Below are 27,171 nucleotides of genomic sequence, written 5' to 3' on the forward strand. Positions count from 1 at the left end.
TGAACAAGACAATCGCAGATATGCTGTCAATGTACGTTGACGTTGAACATAAGACTTGGGACGAAGTGCTCCCGTATATCACGTTTGCGTACAACACGGCTATCCAGGAGACGACACAGCTGACGCCGTTCGAGCTTGTCTACGGTAGAAGGCCGACTACGATGCTCGACGCCATGCTTCCGCACGTAGAAGACGACGACCTCACCGCCGACGTCCACGGATATCTTCAACGTGCGGAGGAGGCCCGCCAGCCCGCTCGAGTTTGTATAACGGACCAGCAGCTGGTGGATGCGGGCCGCTACAACCTCCGACGCCGAGACGCCGAGTACCAACCAGGGGATCGTGTGTGGGTTTGGACTCCCATCCGACGACGCGGACTCAGTGAGAAGCTCCTGCGACGGTATTTCGGACCCTACCAGATTCTACGACGTGTTGGCCAACTTACCTACGAAGTGAACCCCGATGGTGACTCCTGCACATCACGACGACGCACGCGGCCTGAAGTCGTCCACGTGGTTCGCTTAAAACCTTTCTACGGACGATGACGAACTTTTATTTTCATTTGTTCGGACTGTCGCTTATGTTAGCATCGGATCGATGCACTCTTAGAAGGAGGGGGGGGGTAATGCCGCGAGCCATACATTGGGTTTGTTTATTTGTGTTTTGCTTTTACCGCCCGGCTGCGCCGGTCTGTGTTATCTCTGCGCCAAGGCAAGCGCGTGTTCCATTCTTTCTTTCTGTGCCGCATGTGTTATCTGTTGTGATAGGGAGAGCATTCCGATCTAACGTGAACAGCCCAGAATAATCTTCTTGGATCTACTATGTTCTCGATGCGAATCGACGTTTCGAGAACCACGCGCGCCAAAAGATAAAAAGCCTGCAGTGCGGACGCCGGGGCATTCGATTCGACGACACTCGCCTGTGCAAGTCACTTTGTTGACCGCTGCTTCGCCGCCTCTGTATTCTTTTGAGTTGTTAGGGGAGCACAAGTTCGCTCCAATAAACGTGTTTCTCATTCAACACCACTGCATCGTCCTTGTCTTCGTGACAATATAAAAGACTCCTTTCTTCTATGTGCATCCCAACTAAATATGTCCCCTTGTTTACCCGAAAGAAAAAAAGACTACATCCCTGGCTGTACTTGCATTCTTTTAAGCATTTTCAGCACATCCTGGCCGGGACCTCCATGGTACATAGCTCTGTGCAAGGGCACAGGGACGACAACATCCCCAATATAACGGTACAGGGTTTTCCGTTTCAATGTGACTATATGATCTTAAGAAAAACGTGCACTCAAAAACTTTCACACTCTCAACTACTTCTTTATTAAAAATCCCAAATACCACCCGACAGGTACTCCGTGGGGACAACATAGTCAGGAAGTGCCCTGCACAGCCTTAGTTGACACACTGCCCATGGGGAGTAACGGAACGCTTACATCTCTTAAGGAACGAAATCTGTTCCCTAGGTGTCACACAAAAATGCGGCAGACACAGCCCACCATCTTTCACTCGTCTAAACAGGTTGGTGTGGTTGCACCTATTGAGCTATCATCGCACTCCGGGCGCACAGCACTTCCTTTACGTCCGTAGCGCGGGCTAGCTTGGTCCACATTGGGAGAGATAAGAAAGCCTGCCGTGTCTGCCGGGCCTGCCAGTCATGGAGTATGTTCAGCTGCAAGTTCTGAAATAAAGTTGAGGTAATGACTAGGGACCGTTACTTTAGGCAAGAAAGATCAAAGTTTTAGGTGCCTATAATACGCACTGAAAAGTGCGCGTTAGATATATATAGGCGTCAAATACTCTGGTTTAGTCACATATGGGCTAAATTCCTATTTTCTTCAGCAGCATATGTTAAGACAAATTTTTGACTTGCAGTGAAAACAGCCGACAAATCGTGTGCTGTAGGAAAGTAATTTTATTTTCTTCTTAAAAGTAACCCATATAAGAGTTGCTAATTAAATTTTTCGTGAAAGTCACGCTAATTCAAGACCAAAAGAAACGCCTAAAAACCATAACACAACACACCAATCGCGATGATTTGCTGCTTGATGTTGTACCTCCTTTCAGTTGATACTTCATCGCGAAAAAGTAACGGTCAACGTCCGCTGAAGTTGGGGAAGCTTAGGTGTATTATGGGACGTTCCATAATAAAGAGAGAGGGGCCACCAGCTTTGCTGTTTCTCCAGCCTTGCACTACTAGTGCAAGCTGCGACAATTTTTTTACAATGCCAATAAAGTAAGGGGGGTGGAAAAGACGTTCGGCGCTGCTGGCGTATTACTTCTGGGGAATAATACCAGCCTGAACATCGCACTGACATCTCAACTAGGCAAACAAGTGGCGGCAATATTATCAGGCTCAAAATTGTATTCCTTGTGAAGTTGATGCTCGGATTTTCCGAATCTCAAGTCACAGTCTCTGCTGACTTAAGAACAACCTTCCGTCAAATGTTTCCGGTTGCTTTAAGATACTGTGACCGACTTGAGACAGAAAATATTTGCACTCCCCGTGGGTGTAGGAACCCCCGCCACCAATTTACGCACGGAGGCGTGATTGTGTTTACGTGTGATTGTGGAAGCAGCACGACTGGCGTATCTTCTTGATCGCACACGTGAGGGAGAAATTTGGCTATTACCCCTGCGCAGAACTGGGCGCGGTGGACGGGCGTTTTAAACAATTAAAACGGGCGTGATAAACGGGGGTCAGCAGCTGTTTCTCGCAAAGACAGCTGCTGGCTACTCCACTAGATTACACCCCCGCGGAGCCCAAGCTACGGAAGGGACCCTGCCACGTTGGGCCTACTGCAAGAACAGACGGGAGCCGCCTATCGACCGTCGCACGAGGTCAGCCGTGCGAGCAGCTGTGGACTGCGCCCGTCTTCACGCACGGTTTCTGCCAAGAACAGGGGTGACCGCACCTCACGGCAGCCATTGCCAGTCGTGAACGCGCGACAGCCGATACTTCAGGAAGGACTTCCAGGTCTTCGAAGATCGTCCCTGGCGCCGGTCTTGAACACCCTTAGCGAAACGTAATACGTTTGAAATACGTACGAGTACGTTTGAAGTGCACTTCAAATATGCTTTGTATTTGTAAATGTATTTTAAGTGCATTAAAAATTGCATTTTCTACATTTTTAGTAAATATTGAAAATACACTATTAAAAATGCGGGAAAAATACAGTGCTTTTAAGTACCCTCCAAACAGATTAATAATGCACTGAACCTCACGAATGCGCGCTTAAGTCATTCAGAATATATGGAAAATGTATTTCTTCCCGCCAAACGATCATGGTGTAAATGCACTGTAAATATTATAAAAATACACTTACCTAACTACATTTAGAGCAGCACTCTGAGTATACTTTAAAAGTGGGCTGAAGCATGGAAATATACTCCGAATATATTCGAAATATATTTCAAATGCCTTTTACGTTTGTGGAACGAACATGGTAGAAATACACTCTCAATGCATGAAAAATACTTATTGAAAATACATTTGAAATGTATTCATAAAGCTTTACCGAAATACATTTCGAGTACACTACAGGCGCTGCTTCAGTTGCTTTCACGTAAAGCAGATCTGAAGTGCCGGATAAAATACATCTCAAATGAATAAACGTACTGAGAATTTTTCCTCGATGTTTACTTATAATAAAAGAAACTGAGGGAGATACTTTCACTTACTGCGCTGTCTAAAGCAGACATAACTCTGCGTATTAGAGAGAAACTCGGTGCACAAATATGTAAGCGGCGGTGTTCCAACACAATCGGCAAAGCAAAAACATCGAATTGAACGAGTTGTACGAAAACATTTGCACTTTGCCAGCGTTGTTACGACGGTATCGCTGTGTAAGGCTTTGAAAATTTTTGTCTTCTGAAAAATATTCGCCTTAGATGGACAACCCTGGCTATGCTTGCGAGGGCGAGCAGCTCGGCGCCTCTCACTGCCACTCACTACCTCCTCCTCTGTGCCCGGCACCTGCGGCGCGAGTCGAGCGGCGCACCCCTCCTTCACGTTTTGTTTGCCTTCGCTGTGTTTCTTTTGCCTGTCCTGTGGTGTTTTCGGACTCCTCTAAACGCGCGGTCGTCGGGTGGACGCAGTCTCTGCTTGGACGGCGCGTTGCAGCGGCGTTGGCCGTCTAGCCAAGGTAAGCACGATATACCGGTTATTTGCGCGTACGGTGTCGCACTACAATTAATGGACGTATGTTTGCCTTGCAATCGAAGAGTGCTAATGCCCTTTATGAAATCCGCACGTGGTTGTTAAGCTTACCTCCACCTGCGAGCAAGCTTTCCCACCGTAACTGCGCCGTGCAAGGGAATGTACTCACAAATCAATGACAGCAAGAAGACGTAAAAAAAAACGGATTTTAGTGCTTTCCTTTTTGCGCCTAATTTTTAGCTCGGGCCCTGCTGAGTGGACGGGGGATTGTTGCTACGAGTTTCCTTGTAGATCGAGTTATTCCGTTCTGAATTTATTGAGTACTAACACTTGCATTAAACACATAACAACCAGGAACGTTTTTAGCACAGCCTGTTCACAGAAAGTCCGCCGTCCATGTTTACGCGCTTGAGAAATTTGCGATGTGTATCCAGGGACGCAGCTTTCTTTTGTTTACTGTTCGCAGCAGCCGCTCACAGCTGCGCATGTTCATAGCAGCCGCCGTACGGAGAAGGAACCCAGTTTGTGGCATACATGCATCCGACTGGTGCGCATGGCCGGGCCATACGGCGAGAATCCGAGCAGCCTTCGCAATTTTTGTCGGTCGCATGTCACCATTCGGTCAACTAAAGCCATGAAAGAGTTTATGCCGTCTGTTGCGAAGTGACCAAATTTGTTAAAAGCGACCGACGTAATCTTCGGTGCAAGCGGCAGTAGCGAAAGTGCTTCATGCCCAGGGACCACAAATTATTTGTCCATCTAAGACAAACTGTATGAGAGTAGCCGCTAAGTTACAATCAGTTTCTGTTCCTACCGCCACCCAGAACCAAGAACCAGCAAAGGAAGGAAGGCGGGTGGGGAGGGGGACTTCGAGGGAGGCAACCAGTTCCCGGCACGAGACCCCTCGGTTCCCGGAACGGGTCCCCCGGGCGGGTTCGTCTCTTTTGTTGCTTGGATTGCTCCCCCAAAACTTCGCGAAACTTCAGAACGTCGGACCCTTCCTCTTTTGTGTTTCCTAGCAACTTTTTCCCTCCTTGCTGTATTCATTTCGTAGCGCATTCACGAACAGGTGTGCGCGTTCCGAGAGGCCCTTCGGCCGCTCGTGGTCGAGTGACAGATACGCGGAACCCGACGCGCTACCGCTGAACCACGCCACCGGAGAATTTCAAAAATTTGCCCAAAGGCACCGAAAACAGCTAGGGCTGCTTGGCGGTTGTGTGTGTTTAGAAACCGCAGTTTGCCATTTGCGTCTAAAGGGTGTACTTAAACCAGTTTCTTTTAGGTGTCACGAGTATTTATGAAGCAACTACTTTTTACTTGATGGTCCCTGACGCTAACAGGTGTTTATCTTTTTTTTGTATGTTAAAGACGCGAGCATTTACAATTATTTTCCGCGTTGCTCCCTAATTAAATGATGACGTTGTCGTGTATAGCAAAAAGTATAAAATTACCTGCCGGTGATGTGCGGTGGAGAGCAAAAAAATTACATGTGTGTGCAAGCCCAAATAAGCGTTTTCTGGCGTTGCTTATATTAATCGCTTCGGTTGGGTGCCTACGATATGAGAGCTTGTTATTTTAAGGACGGCGTGAAATTTTTTTTTGTTTTTCGAAATAACCTTACTTTGCCGTTCCTTTGAAAGCATTGTTGAGTGCACACGCCAATCTAATGACATTTATGTAAGCTTTCTACTGCAATCCTGCCCATGCATTTTTAAATTGTTGCGCTGCGCACTATTTTTTTAGAACATAATCTCCGAAGAAGGTGACGCCGAAATATGGAACACATAACAATAATTGTAGTAATAAGATTACTGCTTCTCTTATTTTATTTGCGTCCTGTGAGGTCACAGACCAGTTTTGTCCAAGTTAGTTGAAAAACTAGAATTGCCACCATTTCAAGTTAACTCAAGCGCCTAAGAAAGAGAAGTAGCATAACTCTAAGAACTCTGTTGCATGTTTGGTAACGTTGTTATCTTAGCTCTGTCTTTGTTTTCCCCTAATATTCGCTAATTTTTATCCCTAGACATTGTCCAAACATAAGCATCCCGCCCCCGACCCACTATTCTTTCTTAAAAATGGCATTGAAGATCCGATGCCGCATGACAATATAAACTATGCTTACCATTACATAAATTGTCTTACGTCCTTCAAAGGGGCATTGTTTTCACGGAGGGTTTTTTTTTTTTTCTCTGAAGGGGAAACTAAAACATCCTTGCTCGCGAGGGACGTTGGCACGGCTAGAGAAAAGGCCTGATTGATTTTACATTTATTTGCCTCTAAAAAAAGTGTTTCACTAATATTTTCCTATTTTCTTTTCACTGCACGTGCTGGTGAAATTTCCCGCGTGGAGAATCCGAAGTACGAAGACTCTGATGCACAACGCTTCATCTGCGCTGGCTGCCGAGGTGGCTGAAAGGCATTCATTCCTGCTGCTTAGTAATGGCAAAATTGGCCACTCGACGGAGGTGTACAATAAACAACTTTCAAACTGCGAATTTGTGCGCATACATGCTGTTCTTTTCAGTGATTTGCTGGCCCGCATTCCGAGCATGACCGGTTTACATCTTCACAATGGAGCATATCTTTAGCCTAGTGCCTATTAAACTTTTTGAAACCACAATATGATAGTTTCTAGTTGAACGGTAACTATTCCCCCAAGACACATTGCCATGGCATCTCTCAATGCATTTAGGTTTTATTTAGTATACACTACTAACACATTTTGAGCATATTTGAAGCAGTATTTTCTGTTCATTTAAAATGCATTACTAATACATTTTGCACGTATTTAAAATTACATTTTGCGAGCATTTTTAATGCATTCAAAAAAGCATTAAATATATTTTTTTCATGCGCTGCTTATGTATTTTTGAGGTACATTTTAAATACATTGTAAATGTATTCGAAATGCATTTCGAATGTGGACAAAATAATGCAGAATAAACACAAAGTTAATATATGTATTAAATGCATTCAAAATACATGCAAAATACGGCATCTTTTCGCTAAGGGCAGTTAGGCACCAATTGTTGGGACCGGTAGTTATTCCGTTGTGGTTTTTCACCGTTGTGTCAATGTTGATTGATTGATTGTAGGGTTTAACGCGCCGACGCAACGCGGGCGATGAGGCGCGCCGTAGTGGAGGGCTCCGGATTAATTTTGACCACCTGGGGATCTTTATCGTGCGCCGAAATCTCGTACACACGGGCGTTTTTGCTTTTCACCTCCATCAGAAAAGCGGCCGCCGCGGCCGGGAATCGAACCCGCGACCTCGTGCTCAGCAGCGCAACGCCTTAGCCACTGAGCCACCGCGGCGGGTCTTGTGTCAATGTACGCTCCTTGCCGGCAGTAGCAAGGCCGAAGTGCTTCAAGGGTAAACCCCACAGGATCTGTTCCCGCCCTTCTAGTCGCTATGTGAAAAATTGCTTGCCGCGTTTTAGGCAATGCCCGTGAGCTGAAATTGAAATTGTACCGCCCAGTTAGTAATCATTCTCGCCTGCCCCATGTTGATAACTGGGATTTCAGGAGAGAAATATGTGCCCTCATCAAGTTCCTAATGCACGTTGCAAGTTAAGCGCATATAAAAATCTCCTAATGCCGGCAATCACTGTTCGATTGTTTAAAAATGGCCCCTAGTGCTTATGCGATCCAATTACAAATAACTGGCACCCTAGGAAAAAGAATGGTGTCAAGGCGAAATGTGGTCCGCCGAAATTTCTTTGAGGTGCCACTTCCGCCCGTAGGGCGCATTACGTTACAAACCCTAGCTTTTTTCTGCTGCAGTGGCTTCTATTGCACTGACACGAGCTCAGTAGCTTGGTAACGCCAGCAGCCACGGCTCAAGCATTTTAATGCCTCGGCCACTAGGAGTTATGTCTGTAGCTCCAGCAATACCCTAGTACATATCTCTTGCTGGCAGGGTATAAAATAGAATGAGGTGACCAGAGTGTAAAATAAAACTTCAAATATTTGAGCTGTAAATACTACGAACAAAATTCTTTCCGGATACTGTGCACGTGAAGTCGCATCATATGAAGCATTAGGTCATTAAAACAAATGCACTGTGGTGTCTTTTCGACTGAGTTTTTAAGGAAAGCGACAATGGTTTTCAGCAGTCTCTTGGCGTTTATGCAATTTCGCTGAATTTTCAAACTGCGTTCTCCCTATTGCGTTGCGTACATCTGGACGCTTGATATTGTTTGCTCCAATGGATGCGCAGTTTATCGAGCTTGCTTTGCCTCTTAAAAAAGGGGTCCCAATGAGCACGGGAGAGAATTCTAGCGAAAACAAGGCAACACTGCTGAAAGAAAGACAAGTCTTTTTCAGAGCTTCCCATATAATCCGCACCACCTCATTAAGAAAAAAAATCCGCTTCTTCTCGTATTGCAGATTTATAGTTCAACATTCGCATACGGAGCAAGTTATACTTGGATTTGCGCGTTCGTCAGGATAACTATACACCAAAGTTTGGGCTTCATGTATAACATAGGTTAAAACTGCAAACAGCAACCTTCGATACATGCAGCGCGGACTGGTGAAGCGACCCTTGTGACCAGCAGGATTAGTAGACGGCGTACAGCTCCTAGAACTGTGAAAACTACTGCCGATGCTTGCGGGCCTTTTAGGGCACGGTTCGGCATAAACAGTCCCTAACCACAACAGTGCTCAACGACTGTTATAGAAATGATCTACGGCTTATAGACGGTGCAGTTTGTTTCGCCTTTTGCATGGTTCTTTTTTTCGAAAACATGTAGGAGGAAGGGAGAAGGCGGGGGACTCTAAGTGGGGGGGGGGGGGGGGGGGGGCGCGGAGGCGCAATTTTATTTACGTTCCAGCGTCTTTTTACACCCACAAACAAGACCAAGACACATGCTGCCTGCCATGCAAAAGGTAAGAAAAGCAAGGGCTTTCACATGTCTAGCTGCCCCCCCCCCCCCCCGCATCAACTCTTGTTCTCGATGGTATCAAAGGGAAACATGAGAAAGCTGCTCTGTATGTACCCAAGATCACGCGTTCTTTTTTGTTAACATATTTGACCTCCGTACAAAAAATGGTTCTTGTATCATACCTTGTATCCCCCGATTGTACATTCATTTCTTATTCAGATAGAGATGTTTCTGTTTTAAAGTGGCCCTAAATAGGTTGGTGAAGGCTAGAACACCGGGAGCTTTCACCCTTTCCTTGCCACTCGAAGCGCTGTGGATACAACGAACTGATAAGCTCGAGCAAAACAACCTAAAGATACTTGTCAAGGCGCTTGCGCTCCGACATAGGTGAAGCCATTAGAGAGTTTTAGCTGACCGTTTTTGATGCCCTGCTATGCTCCCGACGGCCCGCTGAGCACAACCGGAGCGTCGGCGGCAGAAAGGCTTTTAGCTAAGCGATAACCGTACCTCCCTCGACGGGGAATGATTCGCGTCACTGGTCGTGCCCTGTGCGTGTGCAAACAAAAATGTCATCGCAAAGTAAAGATACGAAATGGCATTTGGTTGCTCAAGTAATGTAAAGTACCGTGCTTAGTGCCGTATTTCACCTTGTAATACAATGTAGTCGCTTACACGGTATAATAGTTCTGAAATATTTTAAAGAAGCCGATAAACTTTGGAATAGCCAAGACAAGGCGGTCTTTCTCGGCGCTGCATAGAAGCAGCCCCGCGCTTCTGCCGACGTATTTCGCCTCCGTACTAAAGCTCGTTGAGGAGTGTAACACCCTTGCCCATTCGGAAGAGCTTTCGCGATTTCGTCGCTCGCGTTTCAACTAAAGAAACGGAGTTCGCCGGAGCGCGCTCGCATCGCGGAGCAGCCATGTTGATATTCCGCACGGTAACGTAAGCTGTCGCGACGGTCCGCTAAGTGGCCCCGGTTTGCGGAGCGTGGCCCCGATCCGCTATCACCGCTAGCGCCCTTGCATGTAACACATGCGCAATGTCGCTCTCGCTAGCTACCGGAGAGGAGCGGACCGTCAGAAACGGTCAGCTAAAACTCTCTATTATCTCTGGTCAGCGGTTCGTCCGGCCTTTTATTTTTAGCACGTGGCCCGAATGCTGCGCCCAGAACTGGCTGCTCGGCACTGCTTTTCGCCTCGGCCGTGCTAGGTATGGTACGTCAGTTCCAGCATAGGGGAAAGCAGCGCTTCAAGGGCATATGGGGCCCTCCGAAAACATGCTCGCTCATGACAATAGTTGAAAATTTCCTCTCCCTACTAGCGCCCCACTTGCGTTTCTTGTATGCTGCATTGCCACGCCGACCAGGCCTCTCCATTGCCGGGCCGCGTAAAAAAGGCAGAATCACCGCAGTGTTTCTGTCACCGCTTTATGAAGCCGGGCCGAGGACGATCCCCAGCGCAACCTTTCTCTGCGCTATCATCACCCTTCACACATTTGTAAACTGATTTTTAACAAGAGTCCGAATCTGGCAAGCGGCTGCTTCGATGTATGCCGATACGTCCGCGGTCCATGTCCACATTGAAGGTATTTGGTTGCCGCGGTTGCGTGCATAGCGTTTCTGCCTGCAGGAGACGCTCCGTGCTTGTCAGCGTTATTGATATATTGTAAACGAGCCACTATATCAGCAAATTCAGCCAAGTTCATGTGACCGACGGCGACGATCGACATTCGTCCCTTGAAAGATACACCGTGCCGGAGTGTCGCTCGCGCAACCGCCGCCCGAGTCACCGATACCCACTGCTGCTCCCCCCATAGTCGGAAACGTTGATTGGCTGCAGAAATTCATGGAACCCGCGAATAGCGATGTTGTAGTCTTCAGCGCCAGCTGCATCATAGAGGCTGCATCAGAGGCAAAAAAGCGGCGTCAAAGCTTCGCTGAATGGTGGCAAGACGTCATATGTAAGTACAGAAAGAAAAAGAATTCCCGCGCCTTCCCGCGAGGGGAACACGAGTCAATGCAGAGCATTGGGGCCTCAGTACTGGTTTAAGGCAGTGTTGCTTCAATCGCTTCTTCCGTGATGCTGGAGTAGCAGACACGAGTAAACGTGGGGGCGAGCGTCAACCAAGGAAGGAAGGAGCAACGCAGTGACTGCAGCACGAGCGACCGCTAGACGATTTATATTTGCACCGCGCGCAGTAGAGGGAGAGCAGTACGGGGGGGGAGAGCGCGCATGCGCAAGCAGCGCGCGCCCTTCCACGCCCCACCGCGCTGCTATCACGCACCTGTTACGTCGAGACCGCGACGGAGCGAACGGGCTGACTACAACGCATGCGCGCGCCAGCTGCTGTTGAGAGAGAGGAGGGAAGAAGGAGAGGCGCACCTGCTGCGGACGCGGAGCTGTTGACACCGTCCAACGCAGGAAGAGGCGAGCCTGAGAAATGCTCTGCATTAAAAAAAAACACCTATTCAGCTATAGCTCGCTTGAAATTGCGACCTGTTTAGGGCCCCTTAGGAAAAATATACCGTCACCCCTTGTCAAGTCACATTCGTGAAATCCGCTGAAAATTTCGGATAAGGGGAGTTTCGAGTTAAGCGAAATGCCGAAAATTTTTTGCCAGGCCACTGAAATAAGACTTAGTGCATGCTGGTACCAAAACCTCCACTGCAACGGGGAGCATTTGAAATAAAGGTAAAGAAGTTAGCAGCAAAAGCGAATTTTCCTTATTGAGGAGGGAAAAAAGAACTGCGCGACGCGCGCCGGTTTCGCGTTCGCATCTGGTTTCAAAAAAAGAGTTCTCGAGTTTCTCAATATGTCGCATCAATTGTTGGTCGCCATCCTTTCATTCTACCTTGTTGCAAAGCAGGCTTCTTTGTTGTTTCGGCCGTTGCGGGCACTTCTCGAGGCTCCTTGTTCGCGCATAATCAGCTAAACAGCTGCGTCGTCCACAGCTATCTCAACGATGTAAGGGTTGGGCAGCATTCAGGTAACGGGGACATAGGCCTTGTACAGCGCGTACTCCACGTCAATTCGACTATCACCACTGCGTTCGGCTCGCGCTGTAAGCTAAGCGTTCAAACAGGGACATTATCAACTGCCTGCAGCGGACTTTTCCTTGAGTCCTGTTTGTCAACATGTCGAGATATTCGTGGTTCCCCCAAAATATTTCGACATAAAGGACGAGACAAATAAATGGCGCCATTGGGAAGTAAACGCACGGCGAGGAAATCTTTCGAATTGACCGATATTTCGAGATATCCCTGTTCGAGGTAACGAGGGACCACTGTCCTTGCATATAATTATTATTTTTTGCGTCTATCTAAACTGTGTAAATCGGCGCTTTGAGTAGAAATTTCTGCATCCCGAGGGGACCTGCTGTCGCTCAGAAATTCAAAATACACGCTTCCGATACAAAGTAGCGTGGAGCTTGGCATTAAAAATGACCGTCATCTCGCCCTGCGTGAGTGGATGTCCACCGAAGATTTTGTAAACCACTACACATGCTGATGTGGGAGGGTAAGAAATGTTCCTCGTCTTTCCGGCGGGATTGTCACTTGCAGACGGCTTCTCTGGCGGCAGAACCTCGCGGATGCGCTCGCCCTCGAATAACGCCAACCACCTCCTTGTGAGCAGGTACAAACATAGTCTTTACCAGGAACTCATTGGGGGAGTCCCCTCGTTCACAGGCGTCCTATCACCTATCGTTCGTTTCGATGCATTTTTTTCTGTTCTTTTTACAAATAGTGGTAGTGCTCGGCTTCTCTGGCGAAATGCTGGGTCCTGCCTAGCCTGACGCATGCGCTCGGAGTTTTGGACGAGACCTGCTGGATCCTCTGCCTGGGCGTTTTCTGTTAGACATGAAATTTTCCTACCAAAGAGAGGCTCACAGCTTCGCTGTAAAATAATGTAAAAACGTGGACTGCGGTAGAAGATGCGTAATCTCGAAACGAAACTATTATGTACACAAAATGGCTTGACGGGTCGATGTTATCGCACTAAACGATGTGGGCAGATGAACTAGATACAAGTAATCCTCGTTATAGCAGAATGCACCCGACGGCGAAACATTCCAGCATGTCCGGGCTTAGGTAGTTTTTGGTGGCGCTGAGGTCGTGTCTGACGTCAGAGAGACGTCAGGAACTCCTTTGCTGTCGGCTGCAATCTTCTTCACAAGGTGCGGGCCACGAGGCGCTGTTCGCGATGACGACGAGGCAATCGGCGAAAGACAAGAAGCCGGAACAGAGGATGATCCACAACAGAAAGTTGCGGAATTTAGCATGTACAGCTCGTGGCCTCAAATCCCCTTCGATCGACAGGTGCCATGAGTTTAGCTACTGTTAACGCCCTCTCGATCACGTCATTAATGTTCACCTGCTAAGGTGTGCATATGTTACAAGGCGGATCACATGCTGACTGTGGAAAGAAAATTTCTGGCGCCTGTATTTAAAAGGCCTCATGGGATGCGCCTGTATGGAAACGCACAGTTTTCGCCGTGACCTGAATTTTTCCGTGACTTGTGAGAGCTCTAAATTTGCTCCATAATTCTCAGACTTCAGCCTTGCTGAAGAAGGAGTCGCAGCACTGCTTCCATTGTTGCCGGCTCAGGAGCTTTACATATGTGCGGATGGGCGCCGTTTGACAACGGGCCCAAAGCAGATATTATTGTACGGTATGTAGTACGTAAGCGTTCTCGAAGCTCGTTCCGATGATTCCACAGGTTCACGAGATGACGGTCGGGATGAGGAATTTCAGTGTTCATCTTAACCACCGAAGTGGCCGCCCTCGCTGCATCTAGAATTCGTTTGAGAAGGGGTGTAACCCAGTCCCAAATTAAGGAAGGTTGGATTTCTGTAATGGGGCTGCCAAAAAATTTCCAAGTACACATATCGAGCACACTCGATATGGTTGCGGTGTCCATCATTCAGTTCGATCCAGATGGTCTAATGGTCACGGCCCCAAAGGGTTCATTCTCGTTGCCATCTGGGCCCCATCACTGAAGTCGCCAAGTTCTGGTCGGGAATGCAGCATCGTTTATTAGAAATTTGCGCCAGTCGAGACGGCTCGGCAAGGTCATTTTACCAGGACAAGGTCCACATTATCTGTCACTGCCTCCAGGTTTCCCGCTGTTCTGATGGAAGCAAAAAACAAAAACGTCCGTGTGTACGAGATTTCGGCGCATGTAAAGATCCCCAGGCAGCCAAAACTAATCCCGAGCCGGCACGCCTCATCACCTGCGTTGAGTCGGCGCGATAAACCCTACAATCAAGCACTGAATCCTCCAGATTTCAACCCGGGCCAGTGGTAATGTGGTACCCCTTTCTAGTATTCAGAGAATTGTTCAGAGAAATTGTTGAGAGAATTGTTCAGAGTATTCAGAGAAACCTGATCCCGGGGACAGAGCGCTTTAAGTTTCCGCATCCAGTTGGAACTATCGCGAGAAAGTCAAGGACACACGTACGCAACGTCGATGCCGCCAGGATAATGCGGCGTCACAAAAAACAACCGAATACAAACCACATTCATGACATCGTTGCACATAGACGTGGCCGGCACATGGAAACGCGGGGTTCCATTCAGCAATCCCCTGCTGCCTCGTCGACTACTGTTTTCGTGCTGGAATCACTTGGGTGAGCGTAACGAACGTGTGGAGCCTCATAGGTCCACCAGCCATCGAGTACGTACCTTCCCTTTTATTTCCTGAAGCAGCACAACAAGTACATCTTCATTAAGCTCTGGTGCATTGGTGCGCACTCCGTGGTAGATCTACTGCAGCAGCACTGGGGCTTTACCCGCGAAGGCCATGGTCAATATCATTCATATTCGCTGGGCCTAGAGTGTGCTCCAGTAACCGTTGAGATATCAGGACAGTCTCTCCTGGCTGAGTAGGGACGGGCTGATATGTAGAAAATGCGGTCTTTAGATGTGAAAGGAAAATGTTCTGAAGAGTTGTTCGCCGTCATTGACTGTGAGGCCCGAGTAACGGTGAGTGTGGCCAGGTTACTGCTTGCGTGGACTGTGGTTTTTATATGGTTTTCCCTGTTCTTTTCCTTCTGACTTCCAGCGTACATTTGGCGGAAGCCTGCCTGTAGTTCCTCTACAGAGATGAGAGCTGCGTTTGAATAGCACTGATCTCAGGACGTTCGTCAGATAGAACATGGTGCAATGTGGGATCCGTTGACAGCATCTTCCTTCACTATTGCCACAAAAGCACGTGCCACCACGCATTGTGGCACGGAAAATGGCCACGGGAAGTGGCACCGGATGGGTGGGTTCACCCATTAATGAGAATGGCGGTATCACCCAATGTATTCGCCAGCGTCGGCTGAAGTGACGCAGATTGTTCCACCTGATTCACCGAATATCACACAGCCTCGAGGGATCATCGCAGACCATAGGCCGGCAACTGGTGAAGGTCACGCTTGTCTCCAAGGCAACTTCATTGAGTAGGCAGAAAATCAATCAGGTGTAGGTGCTATACACGTCAACACCCTTCGGGCTATTACGTGCCTCCCATCAAATACCCGGTTAGAGGAACTGTGCCGATAGGCTAGACTTGCTGCTCTCGAGAGCATCATTAATCCTCGAGTGGAGGCTGTCATTGCTCGTCGCAGCCTAACTCCTTAGGGTCGGCGCCTCCTGTGCCCTGACGGGCAAACATGATGGGCTCGCACCAGTGATTTGCACGCACGTGCCAACATGGGTTAAGTTGCTCATCATCGTCTAAGAATGGTGAACAGTTCGCTAACGCCTCATTCGTACCTCTTGATAACGCACTAACGACGGCCTCTATGTTACGATTTACCATCAAAGACCTGTTCCGCTGCTGAGTATTTTTTGAAGAATGCTCTTCAAATGTATGGCAGTGTAACTGGCTGTGCTGGGAAGTCTTGCCTCTGCTATTCGGATAATAACATTTTATATAAGAGAATTGCAAAAATTGTATCTAACGGTCTTCATGTAATAACATGTTATTCTGTTAATAAATCATCGTCTCTCTTACCTTTAAATTTTTTGTCCGGTTTTGTAGTTTCCGAATTTATTCGCATCTCGCAGTCAAAAGTAACGCTTTTTTAATCAGTATTCCAACGTGCAAATGTTCGTTTTCGTGCCTATTTTACTACATGCGACCCTCGAGAAAGCGCGACAGTGGCCATTCAACATGAATATTATCCACGTGCTTGTGGAATTAGGCAAATTAATTGCAATGACTTATTCAATGTTCAACTGTTTCAGCCTTTGTGCCATCATCAATAATACGTTTAGGGTTTCCTGACATAGATACAAGCACGCCCTCGTTTAAATTATTGGTTTTCATATAAAAATTGACGGTTCCTATATTCACAACGGCAGAAACACCAAGCGTTCTTTTGCCTGCCACTTTTTGGCGCCTAAACGCGCTTCTTAGTGCCTGAAAATTCGACGTATACAGACGAATATTTGAAAGGGGTAGTGGAGTTCGATGTAAACATAATCCAAATACCGCATGAGTGTAATATTTTGAATTCGTTGGCGATTTCGGAAGTGGTATCGTCGTATTCGTGTGCATTTTCCATTGGGATAGTACGTCTGAAAGTGCAACCGCTCTCCGATCACCATCACGCCGATTTGTGTGAGGTCGGTTGTCACGATACACAGGTTAGGAAAGGGTAATAATAAAAGCTAATCGCCGTTACATTTACCGAGTTTTACACCTGTGTGAATGAACATAAAAGTGCAATTTGGTACGAATCAGAAAGAAAATCAATTATTGCTCAGTTATTAGAAGCACTGGGCTCCAAACCTGCCTCACGTCATTATGGCAGTTAGCGAAAACGGCCTAGTATTGACTGTCGCCATGAGTATAACGGATTTGGAAGGCTCAACGGGTCGGCTATATCGTTAAGCAACAAACTGCGGAAATTAAACAGCACCGTGGCGTCGTAAATTACACTTCCACAAATATTACTGTGTGCATCTTGCGTTTGCAGGCCTCTGAGTTCGCAGGACTCCCTGCTGTTGGCAGCTTTACAGCAAATGTACTCCGAGGGATCCGTAGTTCGCGATACTTCCCAGTTTTTGCGAAACCCGGCTGTATAGTAGCACTTACTAGTACCAGATAAATGAAGGACTAAGTAAAACCACTAAAAAAATTACGGGTCACCTGAAAACGCCATGAAACAAAATGCTACAAGTAACACTTAGGAATGGGAAACAAGTGCGACAGGAACCAAACTATTTTAAAATGCTCGCTACCTAGATTGAGGAAACAAAGTAGATATGTTATGGCAAATACATGCAAAGCAAAAATGCGGCAGGCAATAAAAAAATCACTACTGACTGACGGAGAACAGAAATAGGGTAAAGCAGGAAAGCTCAAACAAAAGAATGAATATGTAGAACTTATCGTATGCTAAATGAATTCAGGATTAGCAAGAAGAAAACCGTTTTGAAACCAAGACAAATGCATACTTTTAAACGTTATCATCGTCGTTATGAGGAACAAAAAAATAACCGCCATTTTTTTAACTAATGCGGCTTCACACGCGGCTGCAAGATTTCAGGAAGGGCGAAATTACTTTCTTCATGTAGCGCTGACAGCAGCTTTCAGTCGATACGAATATTTGAAATGAGATGACAGCGGGCATAACTCATCAACGTAAGCGGAAAGGACGCAGATGAAACGATATTGCGACGTTATATACGGGTTCATATCAAGCTCCTTTCTCGCTGGCTCTTTTTTAGTTATTTTCCGTCTCAAACAATTGTGTCAGGAGGACAATGCGCGGTCTTGTCAGGTGGGGCCGGCCAGGAGCATTGTAGGTCTCAGCCCGTTCTTGTGCATGTGAACGGCCGTGAAAAAAGCATGCACCGTCTTTTGCGCATTTTTTACTGCATAAAGTAAGTCTGTGGTTTGAACTCATTTCCTCTATTCCCAATAGTCAGTCTGTTAAAAAAATATTGTTTTCTGATTTACCTTTGAAAACATGCAGACACCTTTGTAGTCAATAGACGCAGTCGACACCGCTGTTAAGTGTAAAAAAAAGATGTTAACCTTCAAGCTTTACTTTGTAAACAAAACCTTACGAACAGAGAAGCTCAGTCAACTGTAGATCATTACAGTGAAGATTTGCTTGTCCGAACACGTATTGCGCTTTGCCTACTTAAGCTTTTTGGGCCGTTAACGCCAATATAAGTTCTGGGAAGGTCAAGGTTACAAACGCAGTATAGATTTTAAGCAAATCATTCCTTCCCTAGAGAACGTTTTTGCGAGTTTGCTTTTCAAGTTATGTTTCCAATACCTTTACGTTAATTCTATGTTGATGATTTGTGGTTAATGTAATCCGACACCACTGCACGGTTCTTGTTGTAGTAAGACGAAGTGCGGCCATGACCTACGCATCAATGTCTTTGGGACCTGCTTGTTGCAATTCTGGTTCGTTAAAAATTGAAATCCAGGCTGCCACTGTAATCTAAGAGATTTGTTTTTGTATGAAGGCAAAAAACACAAAAACCATACATTATTACAGCGTATTCGAGAATCCTTGATCGCTAACCTGAGAGCGACTGGGACGTAAAAATCTGTCGCGCTCTATAAAATCTGTCGCGTCCTACAGTATCTGAAAATAAAAAAAAATGCAAATAATGGGGTGAAAGCGCTACAGTACGAATTTTCGAAGTGCTTTGAGTTCTTTATTCCGTTTTCTTGGTTTTTGCGCCAACAACCTAGACGGCGGTCTCAGAACTTTGTCAGTATAATTCTGCTTCAGGTATTCGGTAAGGTATTACTAGAGCCCGGATTTTAGACAAATGCATACTTTTTTGCTTGCGCTCCTATCCCGCCATTTTGACACATGAGCACGAAACAGAGGTTAGGAAGGTCTTTCCTTGTGTTTCTATTATGTCTATAAATGCTTATTTTGGCGTTGGTGCCTAAATGCCGTTAAATGCCTATTTTCAGTGCCTATTTCGAATATCAGCGCCGACATGAACATTATTTATCCCTTAGTTTTACTATCCGGTGCATTCTGAGATAGTTATTTATGTTATAGTGTATCATTGACTGTTCAGCACTCTATTGAGTTCAACCTAGTCGTCCAGTTCAGACCTCTCGGAAAAAACCCGCTACCACTAGTACAATGGTACTGACATTCTCAGTGATAAGAGGCACAATTTTTGAACGAAAAAATTTCTGGAGATCGTGTTATTTGGCTATTGTTTCCACACGGCAGTGATTCGGAGACTATTTTTCTTAGCCTCTCCAAAGAGATTTCTTCAAACATGAACAGTCGCATCGTCGTTTCTAGAAGCACACTTAAATTCAGCTCTATTTTCAATGCAACGATTGAGCATCGAACATGCCTTTGTTAGCAGATCACACCCATACTGGACGCCGTCGGCGAAACACAACTGCACAGGTGCATTTTCTGACGCCTTCACCGTTTCACCCCTGATTTTTCATTACAAGCAAAACAATGTTTTCTATGATTTTTTTTCCTAAATTTAAGGGTCCCATAAACCCACAAAAATTAGTTCTATAAGTGCAAATACTAATAGATTTATTAATGAGGCGATATTTTGGGACATTCGGGAATTAAAAATTTTATGCTGATCAGAGACAACCCTTTTGAATAATTTACTAAATCTTATGACTGCATGAACGTACAAACAGAGAATCAGTGCCGTAGTGCACGTATTTAGAGACTTACAAGCTTCGAAATAAAAGTCAGACAGCCAGTTTGTTTTTTCAGCCTCAATTTCGTAACTTTGTGTTCACCGGAGCGTCCTCTTCTTGGTAGCGTGCAGCTCCACTAAAATGAAACAATAACAATATATAACTATCGCAGCAGGCGCCATTCAAGAACAATTCCCCAGAAAACTAGCAGTTTTGGCTTCGTTCTCTATGCGCTGGAGGGACTCTTAGGTGATGGCGTCACCTGACACCATCCGTGCCGAGAGGGTTAAAATTCAAACTCTCGGTGCGCTCTAAAAGCGCTTTTCAATACAAAATCTGTTCGGCTGCTAAAAACCTTTTGAAAAACGCTCTTGAATTGTATTGAAATGTATTTTCCAATGTTGGGACGCCTCGAATGTTTATATTGGGTATTATTGCGTACGATAAAATTTCTAGCGATGTAACTAACAGTTCTCATATAAGAGCGTATTATTTTCTGATAAAGCGCAGTCTCTCTCTCATATATTTTTTGTGTCTGTTTCTCTTGCGTCGTAGTTAAATTCAGTCGGAAAGACACTAGGTACAGCTTTTCCAGTCACCATTCCCACCTCTCAAGTATACTTTTTCAAGGCTGCTTTACTATGTGCAACGCTCGAGCAAGCCACCGTGGCGATTGAACATGAATGTAACCAGTGCTGTTGTTGAATACCTATGGATTGCCATTATGTCAGCAGTTTCATGGGAAAATTGAAAGGCTATGTTCAACTGCTGGCGTCCATTGTGCCGTCATAAAGAATAACAATTTTGGCTTTCTTGTCATAGACGCAGATCGCGCACATCTTCCTTTAAAATTATTTGAATTTATGTAAAATTCTATGGTGCCCCTGTTTGCGGCGTTTGGACCCAAAAACGGTATCTGCCTGCCTATTTTAGGCGCCTGAAACGCGCTTGTTTAATGGCTAGAAATCTGGGTCTTAGTTATTACAAACGTGCTGTAGGTATCACTTTCTAGACATTTATTTTTATGGAGAATCATCCAATCTGCAATTTTTATTGCCTATGTGTGCTGGCTTTGTTTTGCAGTTCTCGCTGAAAAAAGCTACAAGCGCTGGAAAATTTTAACGGAGGTACGGTAATGAATAACGCATGGGGTTGCTCTTTAATGCAACCACTATTGTATACGCCGAAAGCCATTTTTATACTGCTGCTGTTTACGTTTGAAGTATCAGCGAAGCGTAAGTTTTCATTTCCTTTCAGTATTTTCTAACAGAAAATTGCTACTAAGGTTTGAACATTCCTACGAAAATCATGAACAGGACCTCCCGAACGTCCACGAATCATCATACCCTCTGTACCAGTGTATCACAACACATACGCAGAGGAAGCGTTTTGAGGAGCTGTCGAAGCGAACACAAAAGCTTGTGTATTTTTGGTTTAGGTTTTATTATTGTGTTGTCTGATATGCCCTGCTCCATTTATCCCAAGTGAACGGAACTTCTTGGCTTGAACGTTGCACATAACTATTCCTGGGGTGAATCAATGTGTAACTGCACTTTCATGTTAGTTCTACATTTTTGCTGTGGAGAGGTAATAAAAGTAATATCTTAGATTTGTGCTCCCAAATTGTGGTTAATGAAACGAACATCTGCTGGGAGCCATCTTTAGTAAGCAATTTCTTGCCCTACGCAGATATTCTGTGTTTCAGATTCCCAACTCAATTCCAGTCTAAAAACTGCGGCTGTCGATGAAATATGCTACCCAAGTCCCAGTCGTTTTTACAATAGGTATTTTAAGAGACCATCTGCATAAAATCGGAGACAGATTGTTGAGCTGGACTGAACTGGGAATTGTTCTTTGTTCAGGAAGAAAGTTAGGTTGGGGCAATTGACTGAAGCCTTGTAGACTGACAAAAAGGCCTGGAAATGTTTACGGTATTTTGAACATACAGTTTTATTTTTCTTTTAGTTAAAATTTAAATCTTGAACGGCATTATTCCCGCACGGAACGTAAACTCGTCCTGTGTCTTCCGGCATTCTACGGGTCTGCATTTCTTCGGCCGGCACACTTTTTGCAAACAATATCCAGTGCCAGGGCTGGGCAGGCGAAACATTGCATACACCTGTAAGGGAATACCTTGGGGCAATAGCGTCACTGTTATACCAGATTCGAAAAAAATACACGTTGTCATAACCTTCGATTCCTTAACTGAACACTTGTGGAGCATACTACAGGCTGCGTAACATAACATTCTAAACCCTATTACATTGCGCACGGGAGATATGTTTTATCGTAGTGTCTATATTTTTAGAACAGTACGCCGAAGAGGGTAACATGCTCACTCCACACCTATTCCCAAAATCTCGAAAATAGTAGGTTTTACATACACGCGCCCAAATGATATTTGACTGTGCCTCTCGAATACGCAACTATACTTCCAAGGTAAAGAGGCCCAGCATGCAATAATGGGATCAATTTGTACCAATCTTCGGCACTAGTTCAGTGTGCCGCTCACGGCGTCCGTATGTGGTGACGTGATGGAGCCTCATGTGGGATATTTTATAAAAAGTCTATGGGTTTTATTAAACTACTAAGACCCCTATCAGAATAGTAAAATATGTTATGAAAATTTTGGCGGCACATATTCTTCCTTTCCACGAACCATTTTGGCATGGCTATCTCGCGACCTTTTTAGAGTGGAATTGGTGCGTGCTTACATTGTAATACGACGTGTGCACGCATAAATTATGTCCATCATGTTCCCAGCGACAAAAATTGCTGTGGTTTAGCTTTGGTTAACCCTAGTTGATACAGAAAGCTTCACTGCCGTAGCTAGGCTCATTGTCGTAGGGTGGTCGAGGTGTGGTTTTGCATTTGTATACAGAAATGGTTTAATGAATACACCGCTTCTTCATCATCTTTTCCCCCTCACGGCGTTTTTTTTATGCCTCGCCGCTGCACCACAGCTAGATGTTCGTCTTCCACCATCGCACGCGGCACTGCGCTGCAAGTGTCCTTCTGGTCTTTGCGACGCGCGCTTATCCCTGCGGCGGCAGCCTCCTCACCTTTCTCAGCCAGGTGGCTACACGGGTCCCGCGCACGTCTCCGTTCCCTCTTTGCCTACCTCTCCTCTACCGCCTATCTCTCCCCGCCATCGGGCCGCTGCTCCGTGCCGGTCCCTTGCGGAAGGGGGTGTGGTTTTACCTCTAGCTCTCAGTCAAAACTGGCCTGGCCGCGAAGAACGCCCGTGGTAGGGTAGTGTAGCTTTCGCTACAAAAGTGCCGCTTTAGCTAGAAGAAAGGACGTTGGTAGGAAATCCCCGCCCCATTACAATTAAGACCTCTGCTTCCGCCCCTGAGTCCTGTTTTGTAATTTCACCGAATATTGCGACTATTTTGAAACTACACGAGGCTGGGTTAGTGATCGCGCTAGCTACTGCAGCCGCCTGTTGAATGTGGTGATGGACAGCACAGTGGCCGTACAGGATGCAGAAAGAACGGAAGTATAAAGGAACGCTGGCGTATGTAACAACGGTTCCCGGAAAATGTGGCCTCATCTGGTGTTTCTGCAGCGTTTCCCACACCGCCTCTATAATTTTGCAATAATTGTGGGGTGTAAATGAGCAACGAACTTCGACCAATATCGATTCTCAGCATCTTGGTCACCAACCTGCACTACAACCTAAACGACTGCATTTTTAACGTACGTTCTTTGACCCAGAAGTGGTGGCCCACTAACTTCAGAAAGAAAAAGATATCCAAGGATAACCAACAAGTGGTACCCATGGTCTTGGGCTACCACTGAAAATTGCTTAGTGAAACAGCTTTTCATTATTCTTTCCGGCCAGTTCCTGGTCCTATTTCGCATGCGGAACTTGTTTCCAGATTTTTTCACTATTTATTACATTGGTCACGAACAGGGTGCTTCTTAAATTTCGTGTACCTAATAGTCTTTACAGCGCGTCTGCTGTAAACACAGATTACTAACAATTAGGTGGAGCGAAGCCAATGTGTACTCCACCACTATCTGTGGCTACCTTAAAAAAAGAGAAAATAATTCAAATAAAAAGGAGCACATTGTTATTTACGGAATATTTCTGTAACTACGGAATCAAGGCTCGACAACTTGGCTAGCCAAAATAAGCGAACAGGATTCCCGGAAACCGTATTTAACCTGAGCCTTGCGGAATATAGAGTGGCACTTAGGAGCAAATATTTCTGGTGGCCAAGGCGCTTTTACGTGGGTGCAAATGACGTTCGAAGCCTCAGGTTATAGCAATTCGAATATATTGTGGAAACATTTTATTTGCCCGAACAACGTTTACGGATAGTCACGAAAATATGCATGTTATTGTAGCAGTAATGACGAGATTCCCGGAATGATGTGCAATAACCAAACAAAAAGAGCGTCCGCAAATTGTTTTAGAAACCAACAAAAAATGACAGACGAAAAGTCCAGAAGAATATCACCAAGAATTAGCTACGGTGCTCCCGCTCCAACAGCGGATAAGGGGTTCGGTTAGTCATTCGTTTGCTCGCAAAACAAATTCCGCTATCAAGCGCCCAACTTTTGCACTTAGGCAAAAGTTCTCACTTGCCCTGAGCGAACAGTACCTTGCGTGGTGCCACACAGTAAAAATAAAGTGTCCGTGGCGCCCGAGATCATCCCGCACGGGTTTTCCACAGGCCGTCGCAATCGCCGACTGCCCCAGCCAGGTGTTTTAAAGGAGCCATGAAGACAAAATACAAGTTGCGTTTACTAGAAAGACGGCTTAGTCCCGATAACAATGATACCAATATCATCGCAATCTTCGAACATATAACGGAGATATTAAAGAAAACGTGCGAAGCAGTCGCGACCCCCTAGCCAATTTCGCGCAACTTTTCTATGACGTCACGGAACCTTGTTTGTACGATTGGCGGCCGCCTAACTGACCTGTCTCGACTACACATGACTGGACGTCTGTAATGGGGCCTCTAGTTCCATTTGACCGCATCACGTGAATGCTAACGTGCAATTAAAGCCCTGAAAATTATGTTTTATTGTCGGCCCGTATGACGTCATTCTTGCTCGTAGCACGTAATTGTGGCGCAAAATTTGAAAGTTTTTAAATACTTCTAGGTTTTTTTTTGTTAAAAACATCTTTTGTGGCTGTGATGGTGTTGAGTGAGATACTGAATCCTAGTTCTTTCAAAATAAATGAAGTTGTATTTTCTCTTCATGGATCCTTTAAAGGGGCCCTGAAAGGCGTTTTGAGCACACTAAATGAACTAGCGCAATCGTTAGATTGGGTCGTCAACGTCATCTGTGCCAAGTATTACTCTTTTACGCGCAGCGGAAAGCTCACACTTTTGTTGCAAAGTTTGTCGCTTTTGTCTCACCCTTCCCTTCGTGTTTTTGGACGCCGCCATCTTCACATGTCTACATCATCGATTCCCAGATGTTCGTCATGAGCTAGACATTCTGCTATTGGGCGGCTTTTTCACGCACTTCCGGCAAAGAGATGAGTCGTCTGCTGAGCGTCGGCTCGCCGGCTGATCTGCCAGCGGAGTGCCGGAGTGCTTGAACATTTTACGACAAACGAAACAAGTGTAAACAAGCGCTTAACCGTTTGTTATAAATGCAGCACGGCCATAACACGACATGGATATTCTCTTACCTGAGTACGTTCCATAAATAAAGCGTTGAAGCACCGTTGCACTTCTTTCGTGCAATCGCAGAGAACGCCCTGAGCCGAATGCCCGGGTTTGACGCATACATTTTATTCAACTTCAAAACAATCCAGAGATGCGTTTCTAACGAACACAACGTCACAACATGCGTTGAAAGTCTGAACCACGATTGACAGAGGATGGGTTGCCTCCTCCTGCCCGTCGTAAATTCGGCACTCACCTCGCGCGCGGTTTGCGGGGACGAACAGCAAGTCACTTAACTCCGGCGCACAAGCCGAGATGGCTTTTAGCCACGCACACTGCACATACCCCATGCGAAGTTGAGTCGTACGTCGCTCGAGAAAGATAATCCAGACCATGGGAAGCACTATCCACCCGCAGAAGCACAACGTCGCATTGCATCGCGAAACAAAGGCGTCCACAACACACACACACCATCGCCTCCTGTAATGTCAAACGCATCTCGCACTTCCCGATTGGTACGCCTGCAGTGCCCACATGTCGCGAGGTGGGGCCCCGAGCTGAACCGGGAACTCGCAACCATAACTGAGTTCTACAGTGGTTTGTGCCTTGTTGCCAAGGCAACCGATGTTTGAGATTCTCAAAGTGGCGCTCGCTCCAGCGCTAGAAAGCTCAGAGCCGCGGTGGAGCATGTTTTGCCAACGTTGCCGCTCTCCACCACGCGCCGCCCCAAGCTGAACTGGTCACATGATTGAAGGGTTTTGTGCACGGGTTCTGTATCGGTTTAAAATGTCTTTTTCTCATGCCGCCGGCAGGAATTACGACCGCCGCAAAATAAGACCCGGCACCAGCGGGGCCACATCTGATACGGCACTTTTTGGATAAACAGTGTCGGTGCATCAAAGGGAACGAGCGCAAGATCTTCCCCGTACGGCTGCGAGTTCGCCGCCGATAAAAAGTCACGTGCCGCCGATAGCAACTGCACCAACGAACACCGCGAAAGGGCAAGGCCAGGCCGCCGCACACATGCGGCCAGATTTTTCTTTCGCTTTTCCAGCCTTGAGCGCAGTGCGGGATTCATGGTGCCAACAAAGCTTGCTCGTAGCAGACGGCAGTCGGAGGAGCGTAATAGGCGGAAGTACGTCACCGCTGAGGAGCGCAGCATCATGGGAGGGAGTGCTCTCGCGCCGTCAACAGCGAAGAATGAGTAGAAAGGAGGAGGAAACGCGGCGCGACGATAATGCGCGGTTTTTGATTTATAATTTCTCAGCTAATACTCATCCTTTAACAAAATTCTTGCGGGAGGAGATTGCTAATACATTGCTTTATTTGGTTACATGTACATCCATGCATCGGCGGAAGGTATTTCAGGACCCCTTTAAGCATGTCCTCAAAGGTGACCACTGTGCGTGTTTTGCGCTAGGGGTGATATGGGAGGCCATGAAGTGTTATTCGTAGTGAAGACCGTGGCGACTGGTGGCGTTACGAGTCTTGCGATCTAGAGACAACCGCACATGAAGATGCTAAATTCACTTCCGCCACAGAAGAAAAAGGATGAGACCTAAAACAGGTGCTAGGAAACTCCGACGAAGGAGACCGCTCTCAGAAAATTGTTGTAATGGCGGGGCTCTCGTTCCGCACCACGGCGTGCTTCTGGAACATCGTACTCGGCTATTACTTTGTATATAATATTTTTTCTATTTCCTTTCTAATCCACATTATTGCCAGCAAGCAAAAAGCATTCTTCAAAACAACAGGCGATCATGTAGGTGCTTATTGTTAGATGCAAATGTTTTTGATTACAAAATCACGGACATGGATGCTGCAATCTCCACTCTGCATGC

At 46.2% G+C, this 27,171-nt stretch overlaps 1 protein-coding gene across 2 annotated transcripts in view; it reads left to right on the forward strand.

The window, feature by feature from the left end:
- Window positions 1-17,767: 17,767 nt before the first annotated feature.
- LOC144169195 (2-Hydroxyacid oxidase 1-like) overlaps window positions 17,768-27,171 on the forward strand; it is a 109,753-nt gene continuing 100,349 nt past the window's right edge. For both annotated transcript variants that reach the window (XM_077698237.1, XM_077698236.1), the window contains exons 1-2: window positions 17,768-17,923; window positions 20,781-20,932. In XM_077698237.1, coding sequence (XP_077554363.1) covers window positions 20,833-20,932 — 100 coding nt within the window. In that variant the 5' untranslated portion in view covers window positions 17,768-17,923; window positions 20,781-20,832. The remainder of the gene's footprint in view (window positions 17,924-20,780; window positions 20,933-27,171) is intronic.

The sequence above is a fragment of the Haemaphysalis longicornis genome, unplaced genomic scaffold (genome assembly GCF_048455015.1).
Source record: "Haemaphysalis longicornis isolate Haplotype H1 unplaced genomic scaffold, Haemaphysalis longicornis Haplotype H1 scaffold_2, whole genome shotgun sequence".
Lineage (NCBI taxonomy): Eukaryota > Metazoa > Arthropoda > Arachnida > Ixodida > Ixodidae > Haemaphysalis > Haemaphysalis longicornis.